The sequence below is a fragment of the Microtus oregoni genome, unplaced genomic scaffold, assembly GCF_018167655.1.
Source record: "Microtus oregoni isolate MIOR12 unplaced genomic scaffold, Mior012 000102F_ref0000329, whole genome shotgun sequence".
NCBI classification, from domain to species: Eukaryota; Metazoa; Chordata; class Mammalia; order Rodentia; family Cricetidae; genus Microtus; species Microtus oregoni.
Genome location: NW_024544716.1, coordinates 642,138 through 661,053, shown reverse-complemented (window position 1 = coordinate 661,053; position 18,916 = coordinate 642,138). Strand labels below are relative to the sequence as shown.

The following is an 18,916-nucleotide window of genomic DNA, read 5'->3' as shown; positions in this document are numbered from 1 at the left end:
TAAGCTATCCATGTTTTCTAGCAGATGTGGTTCCCAGATTATATTTACATAATGAGCTCCTGTGTGCATATGTTTCAGGAGACTAGAGGCAAAGCTCTGTAGCGGAAAATGATGACAAAGCACTGCGGGGAGAGATGAGAGCTGGGCGGACTGTGGTAACAAGGAGTGTGCTCATACTCAGTATGTGCTTCAAGACATCCCATGTCCAGTGAATGAAGTCACAAGGAGAACGGTTTTAATACCACTATAGCTTTTTATTAATTGATCCAAGATTAAATACATATTTTGTGAGCTTTATTTCATATAGAATATGATACTGCAATTAGAAAACATAAATGTTAAATTATCAGAGAGAAATATTCAACCACTCATTACTCACAAATAAAATAACAGACTTAAGATTTTTAGAGAGTTTTACTAAGTACTCAATTATGTGTGAATAGAAATATTTTACATATCCATCTATATCTACATGTCATCTGTACGCCTATACTTGTGCCAATGTATCAATATATTCACACAAGTCTTTAAAACCTATGTATGCCTGTGTTTTGGTACTTATATCTCTTCTTAGTCACATTGAACAGCACTTTACTCTGAAAACCTGGCTAGCTCTTACATTGCATACCCATAATATTTTGAAATTTCCATATCCTTCTCCCTCTGAAGGAAAAACTGCAGTTTTCCCAGAGAGGTACACTTGGCAGCATTCTCTCGCTCCTGTTGAGCCCGCCTCTTCATGGCTTCCCTCTCTGGCCTCTGCTCTTCAGTGATAGGCTGTGAGATGACTGGCCCTGGAATGTCCACTTTCCTCCATGGGATGGGTTGGCAACTGAAGTCTAGCAGCAGGTATTGGGTTTTAGCTTTGGGAGATGAAAGGGCCTTGTTCCTGGCAGCAGAAAGAGGCTCCCTGTGGAGTAAAGTGTGAGATGATGCTCTGTAGGGTGCAGGCAAAGAGGCAGCCGGCTGAGGCCCAGTGCAAGGCTTGGTTATGTTGGCTCGTGTGGCACTGGTGCCATTTGGCGGAGCTGGCTTGTCAGAGGCCATCAAAGATGTGCTGGCAGGAGCTGGTTGGGATGGCTTGAGCGTGGGAGGCTGAGCTGAGTGGGAGTGAGGCCTCACTGGGTAAGCCATAGTGGACCTGCGTGAAGCCAGGCAGAGAAGCTTTCTAGAAACAGGTTTAGTTTGAGGCTTGTCCGGGACTGGGAAAGGCAGAGGTACTAATTTGACCTTCCCAGGTGGGGGCAGCTCATACTGGGATGGAGATGGACACCGCTTGGGAGCACTGCTCGCTGGTCTCTGAATCTTGCCCAGGCTTTTGTCAAGGCTTTGGCCCTCACGTGGCATATCCAGCAGTGATGTGGTATCAGGGCCTGTCCTGGGATCTTTGTTGCTGCTCAAGTTCAGCAGAGCCCGGGAGGAGGAGACGCCAGTTTTCCTCTCACTCTTCTTCCCCAGTGGGTGAAAGACCTGCACAGACGCCAGCATGTGCATGCCGAGGTGAGTTCGAGGCTTCTTAAAGCTGTCATGGCTGAGCTCAGGTGGATTCCTCTTCCTCTTGGTCTTTGGGATGGCGGGCTTCTCTTCTGCCTTGACTCTGTGACTTGATGGCTTCAGCTCCTCTGTTTTCTTGGAGTTGTTTTCTCTAGTCTTCTTGGCCTTGTCTTGCCCATGTGCCCTAGCTCTGCTGCGCTTTCTGGGTGTGACTTTCTGAGCTTTGCCCTCCAAGTGCTTGGCCACGTTGTCGAAAGCCCCTTCACTGAACCCAGCACTGCCCACAGCCTCTTCTCCCTCCACCAGTTTCTGGAGCTGGATTCTGGCTTGAGGAGCTCCATCAGGCAGCTCAGAGACTTTCTGGTCATTCTTTCTTACTTGGTCTGAGAGTGCACTGATGACGCTGGAGCTTTCCTGGGCCTGATCCCTCCCGATGACTGTGGAGTCTTTGGATTGAGCTGCTCTGGGATCTTGGAATTGGTTTAGCTCTGTGAGGGAGTTGAAGAGTTGGGGAAGGTGAATATCTGCCACGAGTGCAGTCATGTCTGCAAAGTCCTTGTTGGAGCCCACCACACTCTGAAGCACCCCAGGCTCTTCCTGACCTAGGCTGCTGTTTCCCAAGGTGTCATTGTCAAGAACAAGGTTCTGCTGTAGGCTTTCAGCATCAGTGTATTTCAGGGTCTGCTGCATGTTGGGGTGCACTAAAGGTAGAAGTGCTAGTTCTTGGTTTTCTTTTGTGCCCTCATAGGTAACCAGAGGTGTTGATAGATTGGCTATCTTGAAATCCAAGTTGTTATTTTCTGTTTGTTCCAGGCTTGGAGCTGGAGGCAAGGGCAGGAATTCTGAAGGACTGTGGATGGGGGCAGTTAATGACCTGTCCTCACTGACAGGTGGTGTCCTCATCCAGGTGTCATGGGTGCAGGCATTGCCAAGGTCTGGACTCTGCAGCAAACAGAATGTCTGAGCTGAAGGTGTCAATTCCAGGGGTGTCTCCATTTCCACCACTGAAAAAGAGTCAAGTAAGAAGTCAGTGCCTGGTAAGTGAGATGCTCCCCTCCTCTTCCCCTCCTTTTAGTGCTCCTCAGTACTGAGACCCTACAGCAGTGGGGCAGGCATTCCTATGAGCTCTGCTTGAATAGCAAGGGGCAGCACCTCTTTTGGGAGACTCGTAGTGAGTGCTCTGTTCTTTCTGGTGATAATGCAAAGTCATGTTTTCACAGATAATTGTGTGTTCCTTTGTGTTTGTGTGGTGTGTGCACGCGTCTTCACCATGGGGAGGTTACAGAATTCCCTGTGTGTGCCCCTCTCTTGCTTTACCCTTTGTCTTTGAAAGTGTACCCCTCATTTCCTTGCAAGTTTGTTATTAGGCAGGTTGTCTGGTCCATCATTTTTAAGAACTTAATCCATATCTTCCAACTTCTTTAAGTTTTTGTCATTACTTAAATACCCCCAGAATCTTGGCTTTTTATGTGGCTTTAGGTATCCAAACCAAGTTTCTCCACTCCTACAAGTCAGGCAGTTCAACAACCCAGGATTTCCTCCAACCCAACATTTCAAAGTCTTGTTAGTAGTGACAAAAAATTGGTTTAAGAAGTAAAATCAGCCAGGGAATGGTGGCACACACCTTTTATCTCAGCACTTAGGAGGCAGAGGCAGTCAGATCTCTACGATCGAGGCCAGGTTGGTCTACAAAGCAAGCTCCAGGACAGTCAGGGTGGAACAGAGAAACCCTGTCTCGAAAAGCAAAGCAAAGAGAATAAATGATGTAGGTGGGTCTTCTTTCTATGTGTTGCTTTTATTGGTTAATTAATAAAGAAACTGCTTGGCCTGATAGGTTAGAACATAGGTGGGTGGAGTAGACAGAACAGAATGCTGGGAAGAAGGCAATGGGGCAGTCTCCATGAAGCTCTGGCCCAAGATAGACGTAGGTAAGCCACCACCTCGTGGTGCTACACAGATTATTAAATATGGGTTGAAGGAAGATGTGAGAATTAGCCAATAAGAGGCTGGAACTAATGGGCCAGGCAGTGTTTAAATGAATACAGTTTCTGTGTAATTATTCTGGAGCTAAGCTAGCCGTGCAGGAGCTGTGCGGGATGAAAAGCAGGCCTGCTCATCTCATCACTACAAACAAACAAACAAAATTGTAAAATCTTTGGGCTTGAGTGTGACTGTGTTGTAGAAAACATGTCCTAATGATCATGGTCTTAGAGAGAGAGGGAGAGAGAAAGAGAGAGAGAGAGAGAGAGAGAGAGAGAGAGAGAGAGAAGCTTTACCCAACTTAGCAATTGTACATGGGTTATACTGGACTCTGGATGCACTTATATTTGTAAGAGAATTGCAGGGCCAGCACTTGGAATCTGGGAGTAGTTCCTCCAGGACTGGTTTGGAGTTGCATTGTTCCAGAGTCAGATCTCAACACAGGGAAAATCAAGTGTTATGGAAACAGAAAGGCCTTTGTGTCCTCTAGAGCCCTGAGCAATAAATTAGGAAAGAGGTGACTGCTGTGTGTTGATGGATGGGATGAATTAGCTTGCAGGGTGACATACGTGTCTGTGGGGGTAGTCCTTGGACATGTCTTAATGAGTGATGGATGCCACTCATTGCCCTACATTCTCTCATTATAGAGACTGAAGACTGCGATGATTAGCCCGAGGCAAACCTAACCTATCAGAACTTACATTCTCCCTTTGTATGGACTGTCCACTACTGAGAGGTAAGTTGTGCCCTCTTTGTTCGAGGGTTGATCTCACTCCTTCCCCTCCTGGCTCTGTTCTCACCTTGAAGGCTGCTGTCCGGCATGGCTTGAGCAGATGAGGGATAGTAGAAGGCAGAGGTGGAGAAAGGTGTTTGAACGTTCATTGAATGAAACTCCCTTAGCATCATCACCATCTCTGGTTGCAGGGAGGAGGCCTGAGTTCCAGAGTAGGACACAAGGCGATAGGCCTGCAGGCACTGCTCGAGTTCTCCAGCCATCAGAGGGCCCAGGCTGTTGAGGCTGTAGTAATAGAGCTGGCTGCCATCCTGGTAGGAAGGTGCCAGGTTGTATCCTTGATTTGGCACCTCTGATGGTGTGGCCTGGACGAGGCTGGCAGAGAGTGTCGGATAAAGAGGGACTAAGGCATTGGGATCTAGAATGTTATCACACTGGGCTGTCATAGCCAGGGAGGAGAGTGTGGTATTCTGGTCAATGATAGTTACAGTGAAGTCCTGGAATGCAGTTTCTCTCCTGTCAGAGCTTCCTGTGAGATCACACTGGAGAACACCTGCATAGGGGAGTGCCAGGGTGGAGATCTGGTTCTGGTTGGTCAGTGCAGTCAACGTGGTAGTGCCAGCTCGTTGGTAAAGGGAGGCACTGTCTACGAGCTGCTGGCAACAAGTGCTGGAGTCTGATGGCAGGAGCCATGCTGAGCTCGCGGCTGGGGTGGATACCCCATAGAAGTTGCACACACTTCCTGCTGAGGGTGTGGCATTCCTCAGCACAGGCACAGAGGGCTGCAGAGCACTTTCTGCCCCAAAGAATGGTGCACTTTGACAATTTTCTGTAGGAAACAAGAGGACAGTGGGAAAATGGTGAGATGGAAGCTTTCTCGCTTCCTGTGAGGAGCAGTGCTGTCTCCAGGTTGTACTATCCGGAGGAGTCTAACACCTATGTCCCCTCACATATCCCAGACAAATGGGTTCAGAATGATTCTTGTTACTATATAGGATGGCACTCATTTAATAAGCTGCCGGTTCTTCCTGTGTGGAACTGTAATTCCCAGTTGATCTGCTTTAACTCTCACTGTGCTCTAGACACCACTGTTCTTTCCCCTGCTTTGTCTTGCTCTAATACCTGCTTTGACACCGCCTTACAACTGTGTCCTAGAACAAAAGTGTTTAGAGGTAGGAGAACCTTAACAGCTTCTCATGGCTGTATCTTTACCCTATTCTGTGCAGATTTTTACTCTGTGTAGACACAGGGTCTCATTCTGGTCTTGAAATCACACAGATAGGCCTGCTTCTCTATCCAGAGTTCTGGCTCCATAGACATTTGCCATGTCCACCGGGCTTGTCTCTACTCTGAGCTTTTTAAGTAAATGATGTATCAGGAATTTCATATATAAGTACTATATTTAGGTAATTATATGTTCCTCCCCTAACGCCTCCTGTTTCCCTCTACTTCTTGTATAAGTCATGATGTCTTATTTTGTATAGCCATTGAGTGCGTATGCATATATGACTGCACGAATAGCCTGGTGATAACATTTCACATTGCTTGCCTGTGTTTCATGTGACATCTTGGGAATGCTAATGTAGTATGGGTTCCTCTCTGAACAAGATAGTTTCTTAATCTAATAGTTGGTAACTGAATCTTAAATGATCAGTTCCTCAGTAACTGTTAATTTCTTGTAACTCTTTCTAGTGGGCATCCTTGTGAGAATTCCCCCCACCCCATGTGTCAGTTCTTGTCCAGAGAACAACTGACCATGGAGTACCCAGCCCCTGTTGAAATCATCCAGCACAACAGTGCACATAAGGTGTTGGGAATGCTCTGGAAGTTGGGCTGGGTAGATGTTAAGAGCCAGAGACCAGAGTGGGATGTTGTTTTCTATATTTGATAGGGAATCTCAGCAGTGTGGTTGCCTAAAAATGGCTTGGAATATAATGCTATCTTGTGCCTTTAGATTTAAAATCTCTGGCTGTCTGTAACATTCAATTCCCAACTACCTACATGTACCTCTACAGCCATCTGTGCAGTTTATCTTCTTTTATTTCTGTTTTCTAACCCCTGGTAAGAACCAAAGCTAACTGTAACATTCAACCGGAGATATCTATATCAACATGAATAGTGTGCCCATTAAACAAAGATTTAAAAGCATAGTGAAAGTAAGAGAAGTGATCAAAAGAAACATGTTAAAGTTTCTTTCCTTACCTGACATGGTCGGGGGAGAGGATCAGCAATCCACAGTACAATGGAGGAAGGTCATCCTTGTCTGATCAGCTGACCTCAGTGGCAAGTGTGTCCAGTATCAGACAGCACTTACTGGTCACTGGTCACAAGTGATCTGTGATGATCCAAATTTGTTTACAGGCATCACCATGGAAACACCAAGATTCTACCAGGTGCTGGTAGGGTAGGAGGGAGAATGATGTCATAAATAGGCAGCAGCCAATGGGGATGTCTGATTCCTAGCTAAAAGATGGGATTGGATAGAGCAGATGCCAGAAGACCAACAGCAGTCATGAAGGCTGAAATTGGGCTAATGAAAGGAGGAAATTATGGTACAGAAATCCTGCTTCCCATGGTGTTTAGCCTAGGCTATCATGGCAGTGCTTCTTCTAAGGTTCACTGATGAAGCTGTGCATGATGCCCCATCAGCCTACCCTGTCCATACAGTCGGTAGCCTTGGGCAGGAAGGAGAGGAACACCTAGGTTGAGGGAACTCAGGTGGGAAACCATTTCAGCTGATCTGCTTTATGAGCTGTCTATTAGGGTCCGAGAGAAGTCCCATAAAGGACCACCTGTCATGTATGCAGTCAGCAAGAACATTTATTAAAAAAACTGCCAACATGTTGGGGTGGCAAATGGCAATCCCCAGAGAAGCTCACACTTATGTTTTATACAGGGTGAGGGAATTCTAGAGAGGAGAGGTTATTCTGAGGGATGGTTGGTGGGTATAAATCAAACTTTCATGGGATTGGCAGGTGGCTCTAGGAACTTTGCAACAGCAGGGTAGGGAAAGCTATCTTTAGCTAGTAGGAGGCTGTGGGGCATCTGCTGAGCTAGTAGAAGGCTGTGGGGTCCCTGGTGACTGGTTGCTCCTGAGTTGTGATTTTTCCAAGAACTGCTTGCTCAACTCCAGCCAGTTCCAGTAAACCAAAACTAAGGCCTGGTCACTGACAGGGGTTGTTAGAAACCTGTCATGCCTGTGGTCTGGCTCCCTGGCCCTCTCATCCCCCCTTGAGTAGAATTTAAAATCCTTGAGATGTTTTTCTTCTAAATTTATAGGCTTGTATTGTTTTTTAGAACCACTAGTTGGACCATAGAGATCTGCTTCTTTATAAATTTGACTAGCGCGTTAATGATGCAAGGTCCATAGGTTAAGGCCAACATTAAGTGGATCAAAGGCACAGCCAATGATGACAGGAGAGTAATTAACCAGGGTGACCAAGTGAATAGAGATTCATATCATAGCTTTTTATTCTTTTATACATTTTTATTGATATTTATTGAGCTCTACATTTTTCTCTGCTCCCCTCCCTCCTCTCCTCTTCCCACTTCAATCCTCCCCCAAGGCCCCCATGCTTCCAATTTATGTTTTTTTTCTTTTTTTCTTTTTTCTTTTCTTTTCTTTTCTTTTCTTTTTTTTTTTTTGATTTTCGAGACAGGGTTTCTCCATAGCTTTTTGGTTCCTGTCCTGGAACTAGCTCTTGTAGACCAGGCTGGCCTCGAACTCACAGAGATCCGCCTGACTCTGCCTCCTGAGTGCTGGGATTAAAGGCACGCGCCACCACCACCCGGCCATGCTTCCAATTTACTCAGGAGATCTTTTCTTTTTTTACTTTCTGATTCCCATGTAGATTATATCTATGTAAGTCTCCCTTCATGTTGACATTGTTGTCTAAGTTCTCTGGGTATGTGGTTTGTAGGCTGGCTTTCTTTGCATTATGTTTAAAAACCACCTATGAGTGAGTACATATGATAATTGTCTTTCTGGGTGTGGGTTACCACACCCAAAAAATAATGTTTTCTAGCTCCATCCATTTTCCTGCAAAATTCAAGCTGTCGTCATTTTTTTCTGCTGTGTAGTACTCCATTGTGTAAACGTACCACATTTTCCTTATCCATTCTTCGGTCAAGGGGCATTTAGGTTGTTTCCAGGTTCTGGCTATGACAAACAAAGCTGCTATGAACATAGTTGAGCACATGTCCTTGTGGCACAATTGAGCATCCTTTGGATATATACCCAAAAGTGGTATTGCTGGGTCTTGAGGAAGGTTGTTTCCTAATTTTCTGAGAAATCGCCACACTGACATCCAAAGGGGACGTACCAGCTTGCACTCCCACCAGCAGTGCAGAAGTGTTCCCTTTTCCCCACAACCTCTCCAGCATAAGTTGTCATCAGTGTTTTTGATGTTGGCCATTCTTACAGGTATAAGATGGAATCTCAGAGTTGTTTTGATTTGCATTTCTCTGATGACTAAGGATGTTGAACATTTCCTTAAGTGTCTTTCAGCCATTTTAGATTCCTTTGTTGAGAGTTTTCTGTTTAGGTGTGTACTCCTTTTTTTTTTATTGGATCATATGTTCTTTTGGTGTCCAATTTCTTGAGTTCTTTGCATATCTTGGAGATCAGACCTCTGTCTGATGTGGGGTTAGTGAAGATCTTTTCCCATTCTGTAGGCTGTCGTTTTGTCTTGTTGACCGTGTCCTTTGCTCTACAGAAACTTTTCAGCTTCAGGAGGTCCCATTTATTAATTGTTTCTCTCAGTGTCTGTGCTGCTGGGGTTCTATTAAGAAGTGGTTCCTGTGCCAATGTGTTCAAGTGTACTTCCCACTTTCTCTTCTATGAGGTTCACTGTGGCTGGCTTTATGTTGAGGTCTTTGATCCATTTGGACTTGAGTTTTGTTTATGGTGATAGATATGGGTCTACTTTCATTCTTCTACATGTTGATATCCAGTTATGCCAGCACCACTTGTTAAATATGGTTTCTTTTTTCTGTTTGATATTTTTTGCTTCTTTTTCAAAGATCAGGTGTTTGAAGATGTGTGGATTGATATCTGGGTCTTCTACTTGTTTCCATTGGTCCTCTTGTCTTTTCTTATGTCAATACCAGGCTGTTTTCAGTACTGTAGCTCTGTAGTAGTGTTTCAAGTCAGGGATTGTAATGCTTCCAGATGTTCTTTTATTACATAGGATTGTTTTGGCTATTCTGGTTATTTTGCTTTTCCATATGAAATTGAATACCGTTCTTTCAAGGTCTGTGAAGAATTTTGCTGGGATTTTGATGGGCATTGCATGGAATCTGTAGATTGTTTTTGGTAAGATTGCCATTTTTTACCATGTTAATTCTGTCTACCCAAGAGCATGGGATATCTTTCCACTTTCTGGTGTCTTCTTCAATTTCTTTCTTTAAAGATTTAAAGTTCTTGTCATAGAAGTTTTCCACTTGTTTGGTTAGAGTTACAATGTATAAATATCTTAATCAGAGGTAGAAATATATAATGCAATATGATAAATACATCCTAAAATTGTATCAATATACAAAATGTCTTAAACAGAGGTAGAGACATGCATGAATGCATACAATATGACAAAATAACTTCACGTAGGTGTACAGATGTTGTAAAGTGGAATAACAAATATAATTTGATCTTGTATCAATATACAAGAAACTATACCATGCTGGAGAGATGGCTCAGAGGTTAAGAGCACTGGCTGCTCTACCTGCGGTCCTGAGTTCAATTCCCAGCAACCACGTAGTGGCTTACAACCATCAGTAATGAGATCTGGTGCCCTCTTCTGGCCTGCAGGGATACATGCAGGCAGAACACTGTAAAGATAATAAATAAATAATAAATAAATAAAAAAAGAAACTATACCAGTGTAAATTTTCCATAAATAATAGCTCACAAGTATTCACTCTATTACTCACTATTATTACTATTATCAGTATGAATAAGTTCACACTAAATTACCTATTATCCTATTCAATCTTCCTTTTTTTATCTCTAGGCCTACATAATTTCTACCCCAACCCTCAATCCTATGTGAGTAATAATCAAACCCTAAATCGTGTCTCTAACCGTGAGGACAAACTTTGTGGGGAGAGGGAACAAACTTTGTGCTTTGTGGAATTGCTTCCTGCTGTCATGGGGCAATGGGATCTTGTAAAAAATAAAATGATGGTTAAGTTTCAAGATTACTGTTTTGTGCAAATGGTCTCTGAGTAGTCCATAGGGTCTTTTTGTTTGTTTGTTTTGAAGTTCTTATTTGGAGTTCTGGCCAGAATGTTGTAAGAAGGTGCACCATTTCTGCTGGTGGTACCCAAAAACTAGTCTCATAATAGCGTTACCAGCATCATGACGTCATATCAATCAGGTGGAGTCATTGTTGTGGGGCACCATCTTCTTCCTGGAAGCTTCAAATGTTATGGCAGGAAAATCTACTGTTCATTGTGGGAAAACTAAAGCATTATTCATATAGACATATGTTCAATGAAAGATATGATATAAATAAAATGGTCACGGAGAAAGTAAAATATTTCCTTTAAATATATCTTCTTTCTGTACCATACCAGATGGTTCTTGACATGAGACAGAAATTCTGAACTTTTCTTTTAACTCCTTGCTTGGATTTAGAGAAGGATAGCCATTGTCCAGCTCCAAAGCCAGCTCTTATTTTTAAGTAGAGATGTATATGTGTCTAAATAATCAAAATTTACAATGCTGATAATACAGCATCATAAAGCAGATTTCTTTTTGCTTGTTGATTCTTTATGGATAGCTATCTTTTTATCTTTAGGCATCTAGATGTTCAAGGTCTCTCTACTCTTTGAAGATGAATATTTTCCTGCAAGGACAAGAACAGAACCCTGCCCCAATCCTTATGAGGTTTTCTTACCACCTGCATAATTGTCATCTTTGTGTATGAACCATCATTTCTATTTCTCAAGAGGTTTCTCCTTTTCAAACTGAATCTTTATCAATTTTGATGGTATCCATAGCTTTTTCCCCTGTGGAAACAAGTTCAAAACCCCTTCCCCAATGTAGCACATCTCCTGGTGAAGTGATGAGGTGAGCAGGCTTGCTTTTTGTCCCGCCCGGCTCCCGCATGGTTAGCTTTACACTCGAAATAATAACACACAAATTGTATTCATTTGAATACTGCCTGGCCCATTAACTCTAACCTCTTACTGGCTAACTCTCACATCTTGATTAACCCATTTCTATTAAGGTATGTAGCACCACGAGGTGGTGGCTTACTGGGAGGATTCTAACCTGCATCCATCTCGGAGAGGAGAGATATGGCGTCTGACTTTCTTCCCTTCTTCCCAGCATTCTGTTCTGTCTACTCCACCCACCTATGTTCTGACCTATCAGACCAAGCAGTTTTCTTTATTAATTAACCAATGAAACAACAGATAGATAGAAGACCCACCTATGCCATCCTGGTTTCCATTGTGAGGTTAGCTGATGATGGAAGTCACAAAAATAATCCCATACCAGTTCAGAATTATGAATAATCAAAGGGTTATTTATTTAAGAAGAAAACTTACAGATCACTGTCCTAGATAACAGTCCTCTGTGTGAACAGGAACAGAGTCTAGCAGCCAGAAGTGGGAGCCATAAGCAAGAGACCAGGCACATGCTTTACAACTGCTTTTAGAGTATCAGAGACCATACCCAATTGGGCTGGTATCTTAAAGGCTATTGGCTGAAGAAGTGGAATGTGCTTGCACAGTACCTTCCCCTTTTGTTTTAATAAGAGAGTTCCAAACCCAATACAAAACTATATACACTAGGAACAGATATCAAGTATAATTAGAATTACAACCAGCATAAACAATATTAAGCAAGGAACACATGCTAAATGCAATATGAGAAAATATTCTAAAAGTTGTATCAATATACAAAATGTTCTAAAAGAGGTAGAAACATGCATATATACAATCTGACAGAATAACTTTGCATAGGTATACAAATAATGTAAACAAAAATAATAAATATAATTTGAACTTGTATCAATATACAAAACCATACCAATGTAAATTATCCATAAATAATAGCTCACAATTATTCACTCTATTATCAACTATTATTATCCCTTTATTTTCTACAAACACAGTTTTCACCCCAACCCTCTATCTAGTACAAGTAATAATCAACAACCCCTAAACAGTGTTCCCAACCCTAAGGACAAACTTTTTTTAGGGGGGTATGGGGGAGTTGTCTCCTAGGATTGCTTTCCACTATCATGGGGGCAATGTTATCCTAATGGGATCCTGCAAAAGTAAAGTGATGGTTAACTAGATGTATAGATGCAAATGATTTCTGAGCAGTTGATAGGGTTGTTTTTTTATTTTCCTGAAGATCTTATTTGGAGTTCTGGCCAGAACATCATGAGAAGGCGCACCATTTCAGAAGCTGGTACCCATAAATACCAGTCTTATAGAGCGCTATCAGCATCATGCTATCATCTCAGTCAGGCAGAGGTCTTGCTGTCAGGCCCCATCTTCTTCCTGGAAACTTCTGAGTTCAAGGCAGTTGCCCATTGAAAACCTGAATACGTACGTGTCTGTGGTGTGGTGTACATATTTTAATTTACCAAATTTCATAGAGTGGAACAAATCTATCTGCCGTATCTCATTCCTCTGAGTACCCTTTGGGTTATTCCCTGCAAGCAATGGTGTTTGACTATAGAAAGAGCAAGTAGCACATCTCTTTATAATCTCCTTAGCTTGTTGCCATGTAATAGAAAACTTTCTTAAGCCTTGGCTATTGACATGATGTTTTTAAAATGAAATTCAGAGGCCTGAAATACACTTCCAATCAATAATTGATCAATTTCTGCATCACCTTGTGCTAGAGGACCTGGCAGACCTGTATGGAATCGGATGTTGGTTATGTATATAGAACAAAGCCTATTCCTGATTATATCTTGAACCTATATGAATAATAAACTCAATTCTGCATCATCTGGTATAAATTCAGTGGTTTCAATATGCAAGACAACTCTTTCTGAATATTGCGATCAGTAACTCTATGAGAGGTTCTTTAAAATCCCTTAGTACCATGAGAATAGCATATAATTCGGCCTTTAGGACAGAAGTATAAGGGCTTTGTTCCACCTTAATCTTCTGATTTGTAACCTGCCTTTCCTGGTTTATTTGCATCTGTATAAAATGTACAGGCCCTAGTTATTGGTGCGTCATGTACAATTCAGAGAAGAATCTAAGTAGTTCTCTTTATAAGGTTAAGTCTATTGCTTTTGGGATAATTGCTATTAATTTCTCCCCAAAATTTAGCACAAGCTCTTTGCCAAGGTTCTTTGTCTTCCCATTTTTTTTTATTTCATCAGTAGTAAAAGGAACTATACTCTCTGCTGGGTTTATGCCTGCTAATTGATGAAGTTGCAATTTACCTTTTATAATGAACTCAGATACTTTTTCCACATAAGTTTTTAATTTTTTTTACTTGGCTTATGTGGTAAAATTATCTATTATAAGATATCTTCCCTCTGCATTAAGATTCTTGTATGGGATGTTCTGGAAGGCAATATGACTAGAATAAAATTAAGATTTTGGATTTACTCTTATCTTCATGTGCCTCCTGTAATTTTTCTTCAATGACTATCAATTCTTTTTCAGCGTAAGCTGTTAATTCTCTGGGACTACTTAAGTCTTTGTCACCATTTAAGGTTTTGTTTCAATTAACTATTAAGTCAGGTATTATCCCAACAGCCAGCCATAGACTGGAAATATCATCTAAAAAATTTTAAAAGTCATTATGAGTCCACAACCATTCTCTCCTAATCTGTTTCTTTTGTGTTCTAATTTTCTATAAACCTATTTTATAACCTAGGTAATTGACAGAATCTCCTGTTTATATTTTTTCAGGAGCAATTTTTAATCCAGATTGTAGAGGGCCCATAGGTTGGGTAACCTTGTTGAGAGCTCTTAGATCTGTCACCATTCTCCATTTTCCATATTTTTAACAACAAATACAGGAGAATTCCAAGGGCTGCTTGATTCTTCAATATGGTGAACATCTAATTGCTCCTGTACCAGCTTTTCTAAAGCCTGCAGTTTGTCTTCTATTAAATGCTACTTTTTAACCTATATGGGTTTCTCAGTACAAGGCTGTTAGTACCTCTGAAGGTTTGATAGTTACTTTGTGTTCTTGTCCAGCCTGAATGGCTGGTGACCTTCCTTTATAATATCTTATATCCTTCCCAGAAACATGAGTTTTTGGGACTGCAGCATTGTCAACCTGTGTATTCCATTGCTGCAAATGGTCTCAGCCTCATAAATTAACTGCAATATTAGCTACATATGGCCTTAGCCTTCCTTTCTGTCCTTCTGGCCCTATGCATTCAACCCACCTCATGCTTTGTTTTACTTGAGATAGGGTTCAAATTCTTTGGAATTGAATATCTGCCTCTTGAATAGGCCAATTTGGATGCCAAGATTCTGGAGTAATGATAGTCACATCTGCACCTGTGTCTAGTAATTCCTCAATTACAATGTCATTTATATGCACTCTTACCTTTGGTCTCTGATCATTTATAAAAGTCTGCCAAAATATACGTTTCCTATTTCCCACTGGAATTTTTGACTAGTCCTCCAGGTCTATTCCATCGTCCAGAACTATGGTATGTTTTTTTTTTTACAGTATTCACTGGATTGTTTAATATTTCTGGTGAGACATGTTCTCCACAGTTCATGGGAATGGCTGGGCCTTTTTGACATAGTGGCCTGTGAGAGGTGCCCCAAGGAGTTCCCAGTGGTATCAGTTTGCCTTGTCTGTCTCTTGCTGACTGACATTCATTAGTCCAATGTTGGTCTTTGCCACACCTACATATACCAGAAGGGTGAATCCTCCTATTTTTGCCATTCCTAGAGGAGACATTATTCCTAGGAATTTCTTATCTACAGTCCCTTCTTAGATGTCCCATTCTTCCACAATTAAAACATTTGGCATTTTGCTGTCTTCTCATACCATTGGAAATCACTTCTCCTACCCAAGCTTCAGTTGGTCTTTGCCACACCTACATATACCAAAAGGGTGAATCCTCCTATTTTTGCCATTCCTAGAGGAGACATTATTCCTAGGAATTTCTTATCTACAGTCCCTTCTTAGATGTCCCATTCTTCCACAATTAAAACATTTGGCATTTTGCTGTCTTCTCATACCATTGGAAATCACTTCTCCTACCCAAGCTTCAGTACTACAATCAAATGTTTAAACATTAATTTTATGCAAGATCCATTTATCTAAGGGTGCTGATCTAACCTTTAAAGGTCCAAGGATAATCTTACATTCTATGCTGGCATTTTCAAAAGCCACGAATTCAATTACTACATGTCTAGCTTCAGGGTCTGTCACAGCCTTAGTTAATCTTTGCAGGAAGTCAGTAAAGAATTCTCTCTGGCCCTGTTTAACCCTAATATATGACTCAGTCCTCTTTTCTGGTTCCTGAATCCCATCTCATGTGTTTAAAGCTGTTGTACTATATAGGGACAAGGTGTGTTCATCATAGCGAGCTTGTTCCTGAGGATCAGAGTAATGACCCTTGCCAAGAATTTTATCTTGGGAAGTCTCAATCCTTTTACTTTCCCCTGTTGTTCTAAATTTTTTTGCCTCTTCTCTCCAATAACAGTTCCAAAGCAGCTAAGGTCCATTTTCTAGGACTGCTGAGATTAATTGAAGCCAGTCTTGTGGGGTTGCTTTAGTGCTTAAAGACCACATTTTCACCACTTCCCTGACAAATGGTGAATGTAGCCCATAAGAAACTAGTGCTTATTTTACTTCTTTTAGTTCACTCATATGTATTGGTTCCCATGCATATTCTTTGACTACCTTAGCATTCTTTGTACTAGATGGTTTCTCTGAGGAAATTACTCGACATGCTCTTGAAACTCTGTATAACTCATCCAGGGGTTTGGCATGTACTGATGAGGCTAAATCCTGTCCTTGTACCTTCTGTCCCTGCTCATCAATTTCAATAAATTCTTCAATCTTTTCAAATCTTTTACTACTGCCTTTTTAAAAGTCTGAATCTCCTGTCCAGTGGTCTGTTCTAATGAGGATTCCGACTTGTCCAGTAAAGATAATGTCTCATCCTTGGACATATAACTTTTCAACAGATTCTGACAGATTCAACACCACAAATTTTTTCAGAAAATTTTGCCAATCTGATATTATCCCTCTCCATAGTATTGAACCATTTTTAATGAGATAATATTGAAAACAAAGCAAATCCCTAGAATCAAAAAATAGGAAGGAAAATAGCCTAAGTCTTGTACAATATCTTCCATAATATAAGCAAAATAATTATTGAAATCCTAGATGTTATCAGTCATTTTTTGTAGTTTTTCAGATCTTACCTGTCGTAAAGTAATTCTAATGAATTGGAGCAGGTGTAATAATCGTTAGCGGCCAGCAGGTGTCGCACTCGCAGCCATGTGACCGAGAGACATTAGCAGCAGTGAACAGCATGTGTTGCTTACTTAGGTATGGAAAATATGCTTTGTTTAACAAATTAAGAACAGTTATTAATGCAATCAAATGATTCTGAGAGTTGGGGCCCAGGATAAAGAGATGACTCAAAGTTTTCCGTTAGTGCAAGTTGTGGGCTGTGTACACTTCAAGGATCGCAGGCAGCAGTGTGTGGGCTGGTGTGTGGGTCATGAACTGGGATCCTCGAGCTGCAGCCTGCTGAGTCTGAGGGCTGGCTAAAGCCGTGGACAGGAGAGTCAGTCTGTAATGCACCACATGGTTGGTGGACTGATCCCAAAAAGTGTGGACTGGTCCCCAGATTTGGGAGCCAGATGATGGAGGAAGATACAAAATAATCCCACACTAGTTCAGAATTATGTATGATAAAGGGTTATTTATTTAGGGAATACTTATAGATCATTCTCCTAAATCACAATTTTCTTCACAAATGGGGAACAGGAACAGAGTCTAGCAGCTGGAAGTGAGAGCTGGAAGCAAGAAAGTGAGCGCATGATTTACAGCTGCATTTATAGTATAAGAGACCATGCCTAAGTGGACTGGTATCTTAAAGCTATTACCTGAAGGAGCAGAAGGAGCTCCCATAGTGTCTCAATAGGTTAAAGTGACCTGGTTTGAAGGGCAGGCTTGTGAGGTCAGTCCTTGTCAAAGACACTGTTTTAGCTTTCTTAGACCTAATTTTCTAGGCTTTTGGGTAACCATTACCTTATTGTGGCTCAAGGGTTTTCATGGCTGTAGGGGCCAAAATTCTAATTACAGGGTGAATAATGCCTCTAGGTCTTTCCCTATTGATCCTTTCATTTGGTGATATAACCTAAGGCCCCAGGTTTTCCTGACTCCAACCATATGTCTTCTTACCAGCATCAGTGAATTGAATTAGATTTGCATGCCCCTTCTCCAGAAAATTAAGACCATCAAGCTCCCACATTGTTTCATTCACCTTTTTTAGTTTGATAAAGTCTCTATCTCTTGGGGGCCTTCCACCATGTGTGACCCATGGAGACAGCTCCATGAAGCACAGAAATAGTTGCTGACCCCCCACTATTCCCTATCTGGGCCTATCTCTATCATGTCCAGGGCAAACATAAAAATGGGTGACTTCTTATAACTTAGCATCAGATATCTTAGTCCAACCATAAAGCATCCCCAAGATAAAGTACAAATCAGGAGAGTCAGTCCCTAAAGAGGCTTCTTGGGAAGTATGGCCCAGGATCTTTTCTGAGTCAGTGTTTATGATCTTCCATGTGAGAACAAGGGTAGGTGGTGGTTGTTGTCCCCCTTGATGGCCTGACTGGAAACCCCAGCAGGTTTGTACTAAGGAAGCACAGGGACAAGTCCATCACTTAGCTGCATCAGTGACTTTCTGCATTCTCAGTTTTAGAGGGTCCTGTAGGCATGCAATGGCTCCCCAAAGTCCAATGTTGACTCTCTCTGGAGTGTGGTAGACCTCCAAATCAGCCCGTGGATTCACACTGTGGGTGTTGCCATGATGATTGTAAGGTCTCTTCTAGCCACGCTCCAAGGACTTTTTTGTAGTGATATTTTGTTTGTAATCTAACAAATAAAGCTTGTCTGAAGATCAGAGTGCAGAGTTAAGCCAGTAGTTATCTATAGTAACCAGGCTTTGGTGTACACACCTTTTAATTCCAGCAGTCAGAAGACATAGGCAGCTGAATCTCTGTGAGTTCAACACGCTGGGCTACATGAGATTGAATTCAACACTTGGGATCACATGCCTTTAATCCCTGCACTAGGAAGGTGGAGACAGAGATATGGATGGGCAAATAGAGGACTGAATATAAGGTGAAGGAGATAGGAACTCAGATGTAGTCTGAGGATTCACTGAGCCAAATGTAGTCTGAGGTTTCATAGAGACAGCAGCAGTCTGAGGATTTGAATAGACAGGATCATGCCTTTGGTCTGAGCATTGAAAGAGATAAGAACTCTCCAGTGTTTGACTGTTCTGCTTCCCTGATTTTTTTGTATTAATCCTTATATCTGACTCCAGGTTTTTATTATTATTTTTAATTTTTTTTAAAAAAGTATTTTTTCTAATTATACATGCCAAATCCATTTTCCTCTCCTTTTCCTCCTCCTGCTCCCTCCACCTTTCCTGCTCCCACACACCATCACACCCCTATCCACTCCTCAGAGAGGGTATATCTTCCAATGGGGAGTCAACAAAGTCTAGCACATTG

At 41.8% G+C, this 18,916-nt stretch overlaps 1 protein-coding gene across 1 annotated transcript in view; it reads right to left on the bottom strand.

Moving 5' to 3' along the window:
- Nucleotides 1-615: 615 nt before the first annotated feature.
- LOC121443190 (uncharacterized protein C2orf78 homolog) overlaps nucleotides 616-18,916 on the bottom strand; it is a 38,011-nt gene continuing 19,710 nt past the window's right edge. Inside the window, exons 2-3 of the mRNA XM_041644863.1 lie at nucleotides 4,275-5,036; nucleotides 616-2,498 (exon numbers count right to left, since the gene is read on the bottom strand). Of these exons, the coding sequence (XP_041500797.1) occupies nucleotides 616-2,498; nucleotides 4,275-5,036 (2,645 nt within the window). The remainder of the gene's footprint in view (nucleotides 2,499-4,274; nucleotides 5,037-18,916) is intronic.